General features: G+C 40.7%; 1 protein-coding gene across 3 annotated transcripts in view; it reads right to left on the bottom strand.

The window, feature by feature from the left end:
- The window catches only part of vta1 (vesicle (multivesicular body) trafficking 1), a 65,297-nt gene continuing 47,030 nt past the window's right edge, over positions 1–18,267 (bottom strand). Inside the window, exons 7-8 of one of the 3 annotated variants that reach the window (XM_023411085.2) lie at positions 14,688–14,762; positions 1–1,928 (exon numbers count right to left, since the gene is read on the bottom strand). In XM_023411085.2, coding sequence (XP_023266853.1) covers positions 1,783–1,928; positions 14,688–14,762 — 221 coding nt within the window. In that variant the 3' untranslated portion in view covers positions 1–1,782. Of the gene's footprint in view, positions 1,929–14,687; positions 14,766–18,267 lie in introns of all 3 variants that reach the window. The other 2 variants (XM_023411084.2, XM_023411086.2) reach the window with 2 other exon arrangements.

Raw genomic sequence — 18,267 nt, 5'->3', positions numbered from 1 at the left:
TCATTTCAAATGTTTTATTCAAATTTACCTTGAATCGCTCTGATTCTGCAGCTTTGTGAAAACCTTTACAGCCCCACTAACCGAAGTTCAAAGAAACCGAAATGTTAAATAACTAGAAAAAAAACCAGCGCCGCCGCCACCGCCTCAGGAAGGATCAACACGTACAGAGAAAGTGATATGTCAACACATTCAAAACTAAATATTTATCCACGTCTCCAAAAAAAAAAAAAAAAAAAACAGGAAGTAAAATGGCGACTGTGAATTGGCGCCACCTGTTGATACCGAATCACCCCGACAGCAGTTTTATTTATTCACTGATTTGCTAGATTGTAGTAAGAAGCTTTTTATTTCCTCCACACTTTATTCTTTAATGTCTGAACTTTGGGACAAAGACAAAGACAGTTGTAACTTGTGAAACCACAAACATGTGGCTCGGTTAATTGTGATCAACTGTGATCAAAATCAATAACATCAAAGCTCTGAGTTTAGATGGTTTTTGAGCTGCAGTTTTAACAGAAAAGAAAAAGGATCAGTGTAAGATCATTGTGGACAACCTGGTCTCCAGCCTGTTTGTTATTTACTTTTAAATCAGAAAAGTAGAGTCACAGTTTTCAGAGCTTAGAGATGATGTGACTCCTCCACCGGCGAGTCTGCCGGTTCCTCAGTCAACCATTTAAACCTTTAGTGTTTGATCTGTTTGGTCAGTTCGTCTTTGTCGTCATTCGTCATGGAAAAGTTCAACACTGAAAAATAAATGTATTCACTTTCTTGCGGAGACTTTGATGAGGAGTTTTTTTTTTTTTTTAAATCTCACATCTGGAGCTGTATTCTGAAATTTCATAGGGAGCGGATGTTTCATGAAATATTTTCATCAGGTTAAACTTTTCATAATCGATGATTTTTTTGTCATTTCTGAAGCTGTTTTTCTAAATTAAAGCCATATCAACATAAGGGAAACTTATCAAGGTGAAAATCATTGGCTATTGATTTCCCTTAATCAACTGATACCAATCGATTGATTTCCTCAAATACCAATCAAAAAAAAGGAGATGGACATGAGGAGGAGACTCGCTGCAGGTTCGAGGAATTTCAGGAAAAGAAAATCTAAACTAAAGGTCGACTTACTGGCTTTTTCCAGAGCTTTCACTTTACCACCTCCTACTTGAAGATTTGATTGTAACATTTTCTTTAGTTTTTATCCAGCGTCACGTATTTTACACTGTTTGTAAACTGTGTATAAATATGAAGACTGTGAGATGTATTAAAGCTCAGGAATAAACGTTGTAAGAGGACCTTGAGTTAAGATCTTTTTGCTTTAGAGACTTGGAGCTTGTGTGTTGCAATATTGCAGGTCTGTAACACTACAAGCCAATAGGGATTGATAATGAAGCTTTGATCTGATCTTTTGGGCTCTACTTATTAAACATGAGTCAGTCAACATGCTCAACAGTCAGTCAGTCAGTCAGTCAGTCAGTGACAGTGTAAGACACAGGCAGCCATTGTTGGAGACTGATTTCCATCATGTCCTCCTCTGACGGCAAGCTGAACAGCTCTCTTCACAGGACAGCCTCAGAGAGAGAGAGAGAGTGTGTGTGAGTGTGTGTGTGTTTGTGTGTGTGTGTGTGTGTGTGTGTATGCACGCGCACGAGTGTGTGCGAGCGCTGCGTCCTCAGCTCGCTGTGGGCCAGATCAGTGACAGATAGAGCGGTGCTGCTGGGGAGAAAAAGAGGGGGATGGAAGGAAGGAGGGATGGAGGGATCAGATCGGAGGAGGACAAAGGCTTCATTCTTTGCCGGTCGTGAGGAGTTTCAGGGCTTTCTGGAGGTTCTGGATCGCCGTGCCGACGTCCTCGTACTGCAGGGCACTGCCGGCGTACTTGCAGTACTTCTGGGCCTTGGTGAAGTCGTCCGGGCTGAGCTGAACGCCGCCTGGAGGGAAGGGTGGACGGAGGGTGGGGTGAAGGGAGGAGAGAGAGAGGGACAGATTAGGAGATAAGAAGAGGAGAGGAGGGCAGAGCGGAAAGAAAGAGGAGAAAAAAAAGAGGGGGAAGAGGGGGGAAAGAGCAAAGAGGAGGAAGTCAGTGAGATCAGAGTAAGTTAATGAACAACAACTACAGACCCATCAGAGGAGAAATCACAGTCACACAAAGACACAGGCTGATGCTCATTTCACAGCAGAAACAAATCAAGCAAAAACCAGCAGAAAGCATCTGACCAGAGTTTCTCAGCCTGTCAGACATTTCTATACAACCAGACAGCATCAAACTGCAACAGCTTCAATGCTAAACTGCCTCATTTGGATTAAAACATGGAAACTTTTGCTCTACAGGAAAAACACCAAATGATACAGTAACCGATTGTTTTCATTCTGGATTTGTTTTCCTCTAAAATGTCAGAAGACAGCGAGGAGCTCAAGGTGACGTCTTCACATGTCAGGCAAAGATGTTCAGTTTGTATCTATCACAGCCACAAAGACATAACAGAGCAAAGGTGTCTGAGATCAGCAACACGTGCACAACACCCAAAAATAGAAAAAGCAAACAAAACAAAAAATAGTCGAAAATAAATTTAAAAAAAAAAGTCAAAGAAAAGCACAGAGATACAATGATAGATGACTAAATGTATTTGCATTTAAACTTGAAATATAAAACAACAGACTCCTGGTAAATAGATAAAAGCATAAAGACAAGCTGCTCTTCTAAACTTTCTCACACACACACACACACACACACACACACACACACACACACACACACACACACACACACACACGCCTAGATGTGAGTCACTAAATTCCATCTACTGATGTATCAATCAGCTATCAATCATCAATACATAGATCATCTCTTCAGTCTCAGTCAATAATCACTGTGCTTATAAACGCTGTCAAACGGAATTAAATCACCACTTCCTTAATTCCAGGATTTCTTGTGATGTCATTGGTCGGGGGCTCATGCAAGGAACAACATGAAGATTTTCAAAGTATCTCCTTCACCAACGGTTTTAAATTCACTGATAACAGAGAGCGTCAGTTAAGGGCCTGTTGAGGGGGAAGAAACTCAGCTGCAACAACGTCACGGGTGGAGATCTGAAGTGGAATCACATCGACGTCAGCCGCAGATTAAAAACCACTGAGAGTGAAGAGCATCAGATTCGCTCACGGTAAAACACTGCAGAGTACAAAATGAGCCCGCAGCAGCGGGAGGTGTCGAGTGCCTGGCTCGGGGGCTGTTCAGTGTCGGGAAGTCGAGAGTGTTAATCGGATTTGGTGCAAGTGGCTCTGTTTTCTTGGTGGGATTCTATAGCGATAAAAAGCTTCATTCTGATAGCAAAGCATGTCGCTAAGGTAGATACTGTAACAGACTCAAATAAACAATGCTTAAGAGTGAATACTAATATTAATAAAGTGAGAAATATTGATCATTATTACAGATTACATCACAAAGCACGGAGCTTTAGAAAAACTGAGTCATCAAAGGTTTCTACACTTTACTGCTGCCGTCGACACGTCGTCTAATGAAAATGTTTACTCGTGTACAAGTACGCTGTGAAGTAAACAACCTAATCCCTGACTGCTTCACCTTCTAATAGCTGCTAATAACACTGGGTTAATACAATGACTGCTGATTTACTGACTGCTGCAACACACACCGGCAGCCAGTGGGGGACCATCGGAGAAGGCTGAACACGTCAGCATTTTAAATGTTGGATTTAATCTCTTTTATGGACTCATTATTCAGTTCTAATTCTACACCGCTCAAAAGAAATGAAGGGAACATTTAATCATCGCAGTATAACACCAAGTCAGTTAAAGTTCAGGGATCTCAATCTGTCTATTTAGGAAGCACAAGTGATTGTGAATCAGTTTCAGCTGCTTTGGTGCAAATGAAAGTGACACCAGGTGCAATGGAAGCAAAAGCAAGACAAGCCCCTAAAGGGAATGGTTCTACATGTGGTGGCCACAGACAGTCGCTCTCTCCTGATCCTTCCTGACTGATTCTTCTCTAGTTTTGTGTTTTGTTGGTGTCCTTGTCACTACTGGTAGCATGAGGTGGTACCTGCAGCTCAATCAGGTCGCAAGAAGGTTTGCTGCGTCTCTCTCACAGTCTCAAGAGCATGGGGAGATCCATACATGCGGCCTTACGCTGGTGCAGTGGGCCCTGGGTTCCTCCTGCTGCAGGACAATGCCCGGCCTCAGGTGGCCAGAGTGTGAGGGCAGTTCCTGGATGATGAGCACATTGATGCCATTGACTGGCCCTCACGTTCCCCTGACCTAAATCCAGGTGAGCACCTATCAGGACGTTATGTATCGATGCATCCGACGCCGCCAAGTACCGCCACAGACCGTCCAGGAGCTCACTGACGACCTGATCCAGGTCTGGGAGGAGATCCCTCAGGACACCATCCGCCGACTCATCAGGAGCATGACCAGACGTTGTCGGGAGTGTATACAGGCACACAGAGGTCAAAAACACTACTGAGTCACATAATGAGTTGCTGTGATGAAATCCATGTAAAATGGATCAGCCTGTGATTTCAGCTTTTTACTTTGATTCTGGGTGTGACTGTGAATCCAGCCCTCAGTGGGTTGATGAGTTTGGTTTCCACTGACCCTTGTTACGTCATTTTGTTCTCAACAAATTATACAATGTACATCAGTAAAGACTGTCAACTTGAATAATTTGTCCATCAAGATCTGATGTGTATATTTAAGTGCTCCTTTAATTTTACTGAGCAGTGTAAATTTAGCCTCATTTTCTATCACATTTGCTTCAGAAATGAAAGTTACTGTCTTAAAACTATGAAAATGGAGTTATCCAATCAGACTTTTCTTTTTTTTTTGGCTGTAGGCAGAAAGAAGTTTAGCTGGCTCACTCATTGGTTAGAAAGTGGCTAGTGACTTAACCAATCACATTTTGAATTATAGAGGGTGGGACAAAAAAGTGGATCCCCTAGGGCCTCCAGAAGGCCAGAGCTATCACACGGGGGAAATCGTCACTGGCTTTTCCAACAGGTGCGTTGAACACCCAGTTATTCACAGTGTGCCACTGTCAGCAGCAAATCGCAAGCCCAGCGTCGCTCGATCACTTCATTCACTCTTTTCACCGTCACTTCCTGGCTGCTGTACCCCGACTCCTTCTGACTACTTTCCTGTTTAATTCACAGGAAATGTTGCAACTCTTTGTGACGTGGCCAGCGTGTGTCAATCACCAGCACACATACACGATGCAACAAGTCTTCCTGTTTTTTTTTTTACACATCACTTGACAACACTAGATTATATCATGAGCAGAAAACTGATCAGCAGTATCAGCACGAGGAGCAGTCCTAACAAACCCCTCACTACTCAGACACTGGGACCAGGTTCAACCCGGATTTTAAAAAAATGTCAGTTCTGTCCTTGTGGGAGAAAAATTTCTAGGAAAAAGTCTCCATTAAAGCACTTGTGACCTGCGTCATGGAAACACCACCAGCCCATAATCATCTGTCAGCACTGAGGGGATTATGGGTAATTTATGATAGAGAACAACCTGCTGCAGAGCTCAGAGGTCACTGTGATGTGAAGTGTTTAAAGGAAGACTTGCCTGTAATCTGCCCAATGATCAGCGACGACACACTCTGTGGTTACACATAGAGTGTGTGTGTGTGTGTGTGTGTGTGTGTGTGTGGTATACCTTTGATCAACTCTTATTACTGTATTTAATAAAGAAATTTTAGAGTTGTCCTCAGAGAGTTGTCCTCTGAGACAATCCACTCCCTGTGAGCTCATCAGGTCTACCACATGTCTCTCGCCCGCCCCCTCCCTCTCTCCCACTCTCTCTTACACTAACTTTAACTTTACATCTCCACTCTAACATGAACATGTTTTTCTGAATCAGCGTTATAAAAACAGCAGTGATGTAGTGAGGACACACAGACCGAGCTCAGTCCCTCTACTTCTGTTTTTCCTACAATGTAAAATAATGGGCTGTGGTGACCTGGGTCACATGGTTCAGGAGTTAAGACACTTTTGTTCTGATAAACTGACCGTAGGCTAATGTGGAGGGATGACTGGTCGTATAAATTGCAACACACTGATACAGGAGACTGAGGTTCATGTCTTGACTCCTGTGTCCTGTCCTGAACACTCGTCACATTCAGTCAGTGTCTCGCAAAAACGTTCAATCTCCTACCAAATGTACAGTCATGTAGCCTGGACACTGATGTAGCCGACTGACATTTTCGAGAAACCGTATTTGTTTTTAAGGAAATAATGATTTGTCATTTTAGACGACAGGACTGGCCGCTCATTATCTCCTCTGACTGTGTTAGTGTGGGAGACAACAGCACACACAACCACCAAGGTCAATTCATTCAGATCACAGAAAATCTGAGCCAGTTCACCCCTAACTTGTCCCCCTTCTCTTCGCTCTTATTTTCCTGTTTGGCACTGCGTTTACAAAATGTCTAAAACCTGTAAATTAACCTCCTAGGACCTGGCGTCCACATATGTGGACCTCACATTTTGGGTTCTCTAGACCACAATACTAACTTTTTCTCAACAAGGGCCTGGTGACCACATATGAGGATATTATACTGCCACTCAGTAATCGAAATTTAAAACTAATGTCCTCATATATGGACATCATTTTTCTCAGGTCCCAATCAGCCTAAATAGCAAAGAATAGAGCTCGGGTCTTAGGAGGTTAAGTTTACAAATGTTATTAGGTAGCCTGTGTGCTCGGGTGATATTCAAAATTGAAAATCTTGATGCAGTCCAGCCCAAATATCGTGATACACAATATTATCTCAATATTATTTAATTATATTGTTGTATTTTTATATTTTTTAAATAATACACAATTTTACTATTGTATAATTACATTATTGCGTTTTATGTTTCAAGTAAATTTTTTCTTTTATCATTACAAATATTCCATAAGGCGGGAAATATCGCGATATTCCATATTTTTGAATAGTAGCCTGTTTAATGATGCATGTTTGTTTGGATTCTTGTAGATCATGAGTTATTCTTAGAAGGTGGCTTTACTCGTTTATTTGCTGTTTAGCTTCTGGAATTTCCTTCTGTATTGAAAAAAGGGAATATAAAATATAAAAAAAACAGCTGATGCGTCCCTCCGATCTCCGTTTTTGAAGGCGATCGATGAGACTGCTTGAATAAGGCCTTCAACTGCAGAGGCTAATGTGTTTTTAAAGATACAGATAAAGAGGAGATGGGTGGGAGGGATGTGCTCAATGTGGTAATGATTTGAGAACAATATTAATTCTCTATATGTGCGTGTTTCAATGCAACAACACTAGCAATGTGTTTCTTGCTTTACATAATTCAAATCTCTCTGGATACGTTTGAGATAGAACTTGACTTCCACTACCAAAACATTAAAAATCAAAACAATAAGAAAAACCAGACAATGAAACTAATTTCATATGTTCTATTGTCTGTTTTGTTTTGCTTTCCAGTGTGTTACATCATTCTTTTGTTTTTGTGATTAATTATTGATTTGATTTCTCTTCGTCATGTCCCAGGCAACAGCCTTGCAATAAAGGATCTGTGTAAATAAATGAACTTTAACCTAAAAAAAAAGAAGTTGTTGTTCTTTTTTATACTCTCTGTGTTTCTGCAGCTTATTACACACACAGCCCTCCACCCATCAGCGTCTCTGGAGGACTGCAGCTGAGCCTGCAGGAAACACAACATTACACTATAGAATACATACACAGACCTGGTATCCACCCTCCTTCGCATAAAGGACTCCAGTGTATAGAGGAATGCAGGACTCATCGTTGTAAAGCCCAGAAAGCCCCCCTCATAAAGCCCCCCGAAGAACCATTCTGTAGAATACGTCTGTTTTGATTGACTGTCTGAAGACGCTGTTTCTCTTCTGTGTTTTACTTTATTATTTCTTTTATCCCTTTGTCGGCCCTCTCCTCTCCGGTTTCGTCTCTAAGAACACCTACTCACATCTCTCTTGCCTGTACCTTATATGAAGACACTTGAGGTCCAACACTGAGGATGGCTGATAAGGATTTGGGTGTTCCAGTTCATCCCAAAGATGTTTGGGGCAGGGGCTGAGGTCAGGGCTCTGTGCAGACCAGCAAACTGGGAAAACCGTTTCTTTATGGAGCTGGGCTCTGTTTCCTCATAATGATCAATCCAAGAAATTATAGTAAAAGTATTCCTACAATTGTTTCTTTTAACGCTCTGTGCATACACACCCCCTTAAAACCTCTTTAGTGTCAACAGTCTGTGGTGTGGAAGTGATGCTAAATACGTTTTAAAGCAGAGGTTCCCAACCTTTTCCACCTCATGGCGCCACTTTAAAATCCCCAAAATGTTGGCAGCCCACATCTGACCCCATAAAAAAACGTTGTGATTAAAGAGATGAACAAGAAAATGAACAAAAACAATAAAAATTTCATTGAAACATGTAATTTTTGGTTTTAATCTCACATCATTTCCTATTATTCACTCGTCTTAATTCCTTTGTTATTACATTTTCCTTCAATGCAATCTGTCGTCTTTTCTCACAACTATCCAATCGTTCTCACTCCATCCCTTTCTGTTTACACAAGCTGCTCTCCTTTTTTATTTTATTCCTTTATAACAGATATTTTTCTTCTCCATTCTTTCTCCCTTTATAGTCGACCCTGGATTTACAAATTCAATTTCATTCCATAGACTTGGTGCTCTCTTGGTTTTTCTATCCATATGCACATTTTTACAAAGCAGGGGAGAAAGTCTAAAAAAAAAGAAATCTTGACATGCTAATATAATATATAAAGAAAATGTGCTGCCAGAACTAATAAAAGTGTTTTTGAAAAGAAAAGGAGACTAAATGCATGTGGTGCATATTTTGTCATTTCTTGAGATGTGTCCTTTAAATATGTTTTATATTTAGGATAATAAAAAAGAAATACAATCATTCTGTCATCTGAATGGTGAAATTTATATACAGTCTCCTCTTTTGTTTTTCTGTATCTATACACAGTGATACTCATTCATCTCTTCCTTCCCTCCTTCATCATTTACTTCTTTCCTCCCCTATATCTGAAGTCCTTTCTTTCCCCTCTACTTGTTCAGTCTCTTCCCCCTCCCTCCATCAGTCCTTCCCTCCCAAGAGGACTGCTTAACTCGAACCATGCCTCCGCTGCCCTCCCATCCCACCACACTCTGCTCTGCAAACAGAACGTGAGACACAGTCCGGGTCAGGACACGCTCTCCATATCAAACGCACTCATTTATACAGCTGCAGATCACTGCCGCACGCTTCCAAGCCATGAAATGACTGACAGCAACAAAATCAAAACACATTACTGCGAAGGATAATATTCAACAACCGGGCTTCGCGGTTTTTCTGTAGAGCCTTTATGTTTTAGAGGCACAGAGTCTGAGTAAAGTCTGGACAATAGTTTCTACCTGTGCATCAGAGCCTAATAATTAAATTTACTGCTATTGCATAGAACAAGTTTTCTCCTATCAAACCGCCCAACACGACCGAACTCATTTGAAAGGGTGTTTCCAGAAACAGTGTCTCAGTTACTCCGGATAATCCGCAGACCTTGCACTGAACAGTTTTGATTGGAACTACTTTCTACATATGAAATAGCCCCAATCAAAACTGTTCTGTGGATGTTTAGCACCACTGATATCTCACTACCTTGGCCAAAGTCAAACCAAAACCATCTGCATGGTTCAATAGCAACAGTTGGAAATGAGGAATTATGTTTAGGGGTGAACCGACCCTTCGTTTCGTTAATGGTGTCATGAGTCAAACCTGGAACATTTGTAGATGAAGTTAGTTTTACACCGGACTGACTGTTTTCTAAGTAAATCATCCATCTTAACACAAAGTGTCTGTTCAAACAGGTCGACTATCACTTGACTGTGGTGTTGTATAATCACACAGACCAGAATCTCAGTCCAGTCATTCCAGACGACCGTTTTAAGCTCCACATAAGAAATGATCTCTGTCCCTGCTATCACTCCTGAAACGGCATATCACATCAACAGTCGTGCACACAGACATTCATGCAGTTGGGTAGTTGCAGAAAATACTACGAACGAGGAACAACAAAGCGTTAAAATGCACAACACAACAACAAGGTCAGTAATGCTTAGAATTTGTTATCCATGTTGCTTTCAACAGTCTTAGTCATAACCAATAAGACCCAATCAGGAAGAAAGGCGGGTGTCTACGCCATGTTGTTTCCAAAGGTCTCAACTTTTGCCCGTCCACACTACAACGCAACCTCTGAGTTTTCAAACTACAACAGGTCCAGCAGCATTTCCACAAGTTTCCAAAAACTCCAGGGTAGCATGGACGCCAGGTGTGAATGTAGCAAAAGAGATGCGTTTTAAAACTAAAACATAGTAGTGTGGACGTAGCTTTAGTTCAGTAGAGTGTTGGACTGGGCCAAAACCAGTGACTTTAGTGACTTTGAGTGCTACGTAATTATTCTAGAACCTCTTAAATGGCTTCCACCATGAATGAGTCACACAACTGTTTCAAAGGTTTACTGAGACTAAAGCAAAACCGTCCAGTGATCAGTGTTCCCAAAGACAAAAGAAATGTCTTCCAGATCTGAGGAGTAAAATGAGAAAAGGTGTAAACAAACTGAAACCAAAACCAGGCAAATGACCCAAACTGACTATAGAACTTTTACAGATAGCCTAGCTTCACAAATACAATCGCTATCTTGACATGGAAGCCTTCGGTTTGAAAGTGAAGTAAACTGTCCTGAGCTGCTGCAGTAAAGAGGATGGTGTAATTTTAACCCTGGCTGATGGGCAGCTACCACCAAACTATCACTTGGATCTCCTTTGTGATTCTGTTTGTTGGCTGGTTAAGTGGTGAAGTCCCTGGTATATTTTGGGCTGCACTAACCACAGCAGGCAGTGGTTAAAAACTTGACTTTTCCTGCCACGAAACAGTGGGGATAAATCTAAAGATCCACAAGACAATGCTTCTCTCACGATTTAACATCTCGGACATGAAATAATAATGACACCAAATTATTATTTAACTTTCATGCTATCATGGTGAGACCCCATAAAGGACCTCCGAGGATCCACGGACTCCTCTTTGAGAATCAGAGCGGGCAGTAAGAACAGAGCAACAGATAATGCCTCTCTTGGCTTCATAACGATCATAAAACATGGTCCTCTGCTCTTAAAACTGTCCTGGAGAAGAACAGGAAAAAAATGATTGAATGATATTGCACCATATAACCCTAATCCCTTGGCTGATTCCTCTTCTCCTCCAAAAAGCTGGAAAAGACTGGTGAATATGCTGACTGCACACTCCCAATGATGGGAAGAGTCTGAGAGGCGGAGGAGGGAAAACAGCGGAAAAATGAAGTGAAAAAGTCAGCAAAGAGACAGGAGGCAGCCAGAGAGGAGAGAGGGAGGTTTGGAGAGGGAGTATTTAAAAAGGTGGTAATAATAAAAAGATGACCTGCATAGTCGTGTTAAAAAAGGCCACATCATCATATGAGATAAAAAAAAACAACAAACAAACAACTGGCTGTGTCAGAACAAATGTAATAATGTAATAACTACAGCTGCAACTTACTTTATTCTTTATTATCAATTCATCTTGCAATCATTTAATGGTTAATCGATGCTGTTTAGTTTATAAAATGTCAGACTTGTCCAACCCAAAGATCCTCAATCGAACGAGAGAATTATGCTAAAGACCATCAATGGATCTTGGGTGACACCAGTTTTCTTACCCTAGCAGACAGACTGACAAGTAACCACCACTGAATCAGTCCAATTCTATTTCGTCAAGAGGGTTAAATTGTTAAACTGCAGCGGTGCTGAGTTGCTGATCTCCGATGTGGGAACCTTTTGGTATTTAATCCAAGTGAAAGCCAACACTTGATTGAATTGATCAATCTGTTGATTACAGTCTTCTTTAATCTTTTAGTCTATGAAATGTCTATAAAAGTACTTTTGGGGAGATTCCATATACTTGCATCCATTTCCTGTAGACATACCCTAACCATAGCTTTATTATAACTTTATCATAACCACTACTTGCTTCATCCTTAAACCTTAAATTTAACCGCTGACCCAGAAATCTTTTTTTTTCCCCAGTTGGGGACATGACCTTTGTCCCCAGTTGGACAAGTTATCTCCAATTAACTAGTCTCTTGTCTGAGACTTGTCATAGCCTATGACAGAAACAGAAACACACACACACACACACGTGTGAAAACAATAGCAGCCCGGCTGTCACAGCTGGTAATTATTTCGAGGATCAATGGTTGAGCAGCATAAAAGGTTTTCTAAACTTCAGCTCAAAATTTTACTTTTTGTCATTACCATTTCTTAAATGACTGAGGTTTTTTTTTCTTCCGAAAGCCTGTATAAAAGAAAAAAAGAAAAAAAGATTTAAAATGCACTAAAACTTGAACTTGAACTTTCAGTCTTTACTGGAAGTGGCTCACTGCAGAGGCGAGCAAGAACACACAGTAGAACATACAGATGCAGAAGACTCATCTTCTCAGTCATTGTGCTCATTTTCAAAAAGAATATTTGGTAATAATAATAATTGCATATAACATTAAAATCAAAATATGGTGTCTCACATCCTTCAAATTCCTCTCCGGAGTTTACAATGAAAAAATATTAAATGTAGCTGATTTTCGTAAAGGGGTTAAAGAATTTTCATATCTGTTGCTCTGCTTTATCTCTCATGTGGACTTACAGAAGGAGGCCGGCTGAGAGAGCTCTGCTGACTGAATGAATGTAAAGTTTCATTCTACTTCTCGTGAATAGAAAATGCAGAGGAGACACTCAGAGCTGCAGCTGCACAGAAAACACATGCTTACTGCTTCATTTGCCTCTTCTTTTCTGGCTGGTTCACATGTGTTAATGGAGTGCTAAGAGCCAGAGTTTTTCTCATCTATCTGCGTGGACTGAGGCTTAATGTGTTCCTCAAAAAGGCCTTTTTTCATTTTAATTGTATCAGCTATCGGGCAAAAGTGTAATTGCCCGCATCACACAGTTTATCGGACGCGCCTGCTGAGATGAAAGAGGAAAAAGCTGCTTTTTCCTCTTTCATTGACTTTGCAGTTAAGTTTGAATCACATCTTGAAAAGAGGGTGAATTATTCATTTCACCTTATTTATCCAGTTAAGGGTTCTGCTGAGAATGCATACTAATCTCTGTATCCAAATAAATGTGCCATATGTATCTGAAATCCTCCTGTATGTGCAGTATCCAGCTGAAGAACTGCAGTATGACTACTATCATTAATCCAGGAAGTGCTGACAAAGCAGCGTCTTTAGTCTTTATTTAAAACTTTATAATTTACCCTTATAGAGCTACATATACTTATGGTAATAGATGATATATACATATATGTATATATGTTAGGCCTGCACGATATGAGGAAAAATTTGCAATGCGCGATGACAGTGTTATAACAGCATAACAGTTCTATCAGCTTAGGTGTGTTACTTCCTGTGTTCTTATGTTTATGATGGTTCTACAAGATTCGTTATCAAGCTTTGATGGAGGTGACAGAGTGATACTGTTTTCCAGTCCCTTACTCTGAGGCACACACACAAGCTGTACAAAAACTTAACACAATCCAAAACTGGCAACATTATGATTTCAATCAGGAAGTATCTGATTAAAGAATAAGTCAAATTACAAATCTAATCAGACATTTGACCCACTAACTAAGGAACTAAGGAAACATTTCGTTCGGATTCAATACCAAGATCCACTCTCTGTATCTGGCCTCTTTATTGTTGTCTGCCTCCTTCTTCTCGTTACACACTTTATCCTTGTTCCAGCTTGGAAAACAACAGAGTACAGCTCACGGGTGTCCTCAAAATACTATCATGACAAAAGACCACCCAGGAAGGACTGGACCTGTCTTTTCTACAAACCACCTTAAATACTGGACGGTCATAACCCGTCGCCAAAAAGTGTACAATGCCGTGAAATGCAAAATACACAAACTGCGCATGGAAAAGTAGGGGGCACAGAACCTTCAGCTGAAGTTAATTAAGTTTTAGTTTCTGAGTCACAGATGGTTGCTTTTGTTGTGATGACATCAACATGAGAAAATGTTCATAATCCAGTTCATGATGGAGAAATGTTAAACAGAAAATATACGGTATGCATGCAGAAATGCAGACTCATGACATAATATAAAGTTGTATTCAGTCATACACACTTATGTCACAAATAAACACAGTGGATGGAGAGACGGAGAGAGAGAGAGAGAGGATTTTGTCTGATGGTATAACGTTAAAAGAAGAAATAGAGAATTAAAAGAAAAGAAGTGAAAGTTTAATAAAGGCCATGAGGGAAGAGAAAGGTTTTTAAGGTGGATTTAAAGGCTGTCAGAGTTTGGGATCAGTCTCAGGAATTTGTTCCAACTATGCACCGCGTCAGGTTCTTTGTTTTTACAGTAGGAACAGAAAGGTCTCACATGAGCACACGGGGCCGAAGAGTTGTACGAAATGCAGTTTGGCCGTAAACGGCAGAAACGGCAGCAGCATTTTAAAATCGGATCGATAGCAGACTGGATACCACTGCAGAGATCAGAGGGGCTGGTGGAGTATGTTAATCCTCTCGTCACCAGCAGCTGCAGACGTCTGATCAGGTTTTTAGGGAATTACAAAAAGTGAAAAGAGAGAAAGGAGAAAGTGTGTGTGTGTTCTTACCCTGCTGCTGGGCGCTGAGCAGTGTGGGGTCAACAGTGGGCACAGTTCGGGGCATAGGCACGGGTTTAACTCCTTCTGCTGGTCAACAGAAACACTTCAATTATGATAGATACTAAATAATAAACACTAACAGCTGCATTATGAGTCCTCATAAGACGATTAATGGTCACTTGTAAAACACATATTTGGATAAACTGTAATAAATAGTAGAAACTAAGCCGTTTGAACCCAAACCAGGATCCTCCTCTAACCCTGACCAAGTCGTTTCTGTGCCTGAGCCCAACTAAACCTCAACCACAAAGGTGTGTTTTGGCTTTTAATGTGGAGGACTTGGATTACGCATCAAGTCTCTTTTATCATTTCTTTTCGGAAATTTGAAATATGTGCGTGAATGTGTAGAAATGCCGATATTTATTGACAATCGATCGAGTGGTTCCTGACTTTGTCTTCACGTAGAAGCAGAAAAAGCAGCTTTACTTGTTCGTCTCTGTCACTTCTCATATGAAGTCTGTGAAACAGGGAAACGTGACGAACTCATTAAAGCAGTATCTGCACATCGATCATACGTCAAGCCGAATTAGTTTTTTTTTTTTATGCAGCCCAATTTCCCACATCACAAATTTGCCTCTGGTGGCTTTATAATCTGTACAACATGTGACACCGTGTGTCTTTGACTTCTAGGGAAAAAAAAAGTCTCCAAAAAAACAAAAACAAAAAAGAAATGTGTCAGCTGAGGAACAGACTACTGGGAGATGCTTCACTGCTAAAGAGGCTCACACTGGACATAAGGAGTTACATGATTTAAGGTGGTACCTGGCTGCATCCAAACTCAGCCTCGACAATCTCTGCGTGATCTCACTGGGACAACAGGTGCTCATGTTCTAACAACTACACATAAACAAGTGTAGAATCACACTATAAACTATCATCTTCATACATTTGGTTCAGTGGCACTTGCTGTAGATCTTATGAGGATCATGACTATGACAAAAATAGTTCTAAGGACCATAGCTGTACAGTTTGGGAATGTCATTTTCAAACTTATTTCAAACTTGTTAAAGGGTTACACTGATTTCTTTGTGAAGTTTTCTTGCTCCAAGAAGACACTTTTTTGGAGATGACTATAAATGAGCTTCTCTTGCAGTAAGAAAACATCAGAATATGTTTCCACTCATGAAAAGTGATTCCAAAAATGGACAAACATTTGAACTGTTTGTACTTTGCCCAGATTTTTGGATTCAATCAGATTTCACATGCTGTTTATCATTCAACGAAAAACCACCATTGAATATTAAGATTTCTTTTTAATAAAAGCTAAAAATAATTCGATTTTCAAAGAGAGAGACGGTTCGTACAGGACCTAAACAAAGTTTATGTTGAAATCAAACACATTCCTTCACACACACACACACACACCCCGTCTCTCTTTCCCACACACTGAAGCCAACACTTATCCCGCCGCTCTCGTGTGATCGATAACAGTCCTTCACTATCAGCAGCGCTCACAGGGAGGGAACACACACCTCGTCTGTCGGTGACTGGACGAGCACCAAGGTCAACCTCTCTCACTCATTTTATTTACTTCTTCTTCCTTAAAGCAGGAACATGTGACTGAGTAGCGGCCAGGCAACAGCCAACAATATGAGTGTGTGTGTGTGTGTGTGGGAAACTTTGTTTTTCTCTTGCCAATGCTTTGTGCACTTGTGTAATCCATAAATACTCTAAATGACTTGATTTCTGTGTGTGTGTGTGTGTGTGTGTGTGTGTGTGTGTGTGTGTGTGTGTGTGTGCACGTGTGTGTGTGCGTAAACCCCATTCACACTGACCACTGCACTTTGTCGACATGGGAAACAAAAACAAAATTTCCTCTCATCCGTGCACATGACTTCAGGAGGAGGCAGAAAACTGCATTACATAACCCTTTGTCTTGACACACTGATTTGCCACAGGGGGGCAATTAAGTCTTCTGGTGTGCACATGCAGAGACACACACTTTGCATTACTCAATATCTTTATATCAACCTCCCAGTAATCACAATTATAGCTGAACGTTACACAGACTCTGCTGCAGGAGTGAAATCTGGCCACTGATGACATCAGAACATCCCAACATCCTCCAGAGGACGTCTGCACACATTTACACGAACATCAACACACACACACACACACACACACACACACACACACACACACTCAGAGCACTTGTTGAAGAGTATGTGAGGTAGTTTCTAAAGGAGGAGTGTTGTGAGCCAGAGGATTGTAAAGCCATCACGTACTCAGTGTTATCAGGGGAAATTAGTGAGAAACAGGGATTACAAGGAAAACGATAAGAAAGGCTGGTAAGTAAAGAATGTTAGACAATAACTAACAGGCTGGAAACACCACTTCAGTAGTGATTGTATTATTGTTGTACTTTTTTTCTATCACTGTGTGTGTCACAGTAATATTTTGTCTAACGCATATCCTTTTTTCCCATGAAGTTCCAGATGAAATCCAGTCAGCGAATCACAGCAGGACCAGCTGTTTGTCCTTCTGATGTTTGTCTCTATGAGTCTCCACTCAGCAGGTGTATTTCCTTTGAATAAGAGGAGCAAGTGTTGTCCACCAATCAGCATCAGCCTCTGTTCCACCAGCTTCTGTAACTCACTCTGCATTTCTTTCCTCAGTCTTTCTGAGCAAACCTGTTCCTGAGGTCTACAGCTCCCATTAATATCAACCAGTGTGATGCTGCAGATACTGGCATCGTCGTGGGAACGAGGTGTCGGCCATATCCATAATATCCACCAACACTGTCTCAATAACGTTTGTTTGGTTTTTTTTAAGTTGTAATCTCTGCGTTCAGTCCTCTCTGTAACTGTTGTTATCATAGACGTGAACTAACCATGACCCCTCGACTCGTCAACGGACTCGCCTCTGTTAATGCGCCATGATGTTTAGCTCGCGATGCTCTAGGGTTTATGGGAAATGGGGTTCATTCAATGCAGCTACCATCAAAAATACTGAATATTTACTTCATTTATTTAGTTGGATCCCCATTAGCCACTGTACTGTAACAGTCGCTACTCTTCCTGAACAAACAATGATATAAGAGTGTGTGTTTATTCACAATCTAATTTAAACATATGGACACAACATACTGTTATTTCTACCATTGTTACTTTTGGAACAGAAGTCCCAAGTTTCGTTTTCAATTCTTCTCCTAAATCAAGCAAAAGTTGGACTGAATCAAATTTGAAAAGATCTTCATGCACTTGGAAACCACACGGAGAAGTTGTTACTTTCTTGAAAAGTAAGACTTGAAAACAAAAAAACAACCTTTTACTCTTTGGGATATCCGTAAAATGTGGTTAAAGACTCGTTTCAGCTTCACTTTTTCGAAAAGAATTCATAAAATATTCTTGCATTTATAGTGCTACTGTTATAATGCATCATTTAATCATTAATTTTAAGGACGTAACACCAGATATAGATAGTCTACTGTCATGCTAGTGGCTAACGTCGGCACGTTCATAGTGACAAAGCTAACATGCTGATATTTAGCAGGCATAACGTTAACCATTTTCACCATCTTAGGTTAGCG

Source organism: Seriola lalandi, unplaced genomic scaffold, assembly GCF_002814215.2.
Source record: "Seriola lalandi dorsalis isolate HSWRI2012SDOR001 ecotype SW California unplaced genomic scaffold, Sedor1 jcf7180002054448, whole genome shotgun sequence".
NCBI classification, from domain to species: domain Eukaryota; kingdom Metazoa; phylum Chordata; class Actinopteri; order Carangiformes; family Carangidae; genus Seriola; species Seriola lalandi.
The sequence above is the reverse complement of the archived record's forward strand: the minus strand, read 5'-3'. Positions and strand labels throughout refer to the sequence as shown.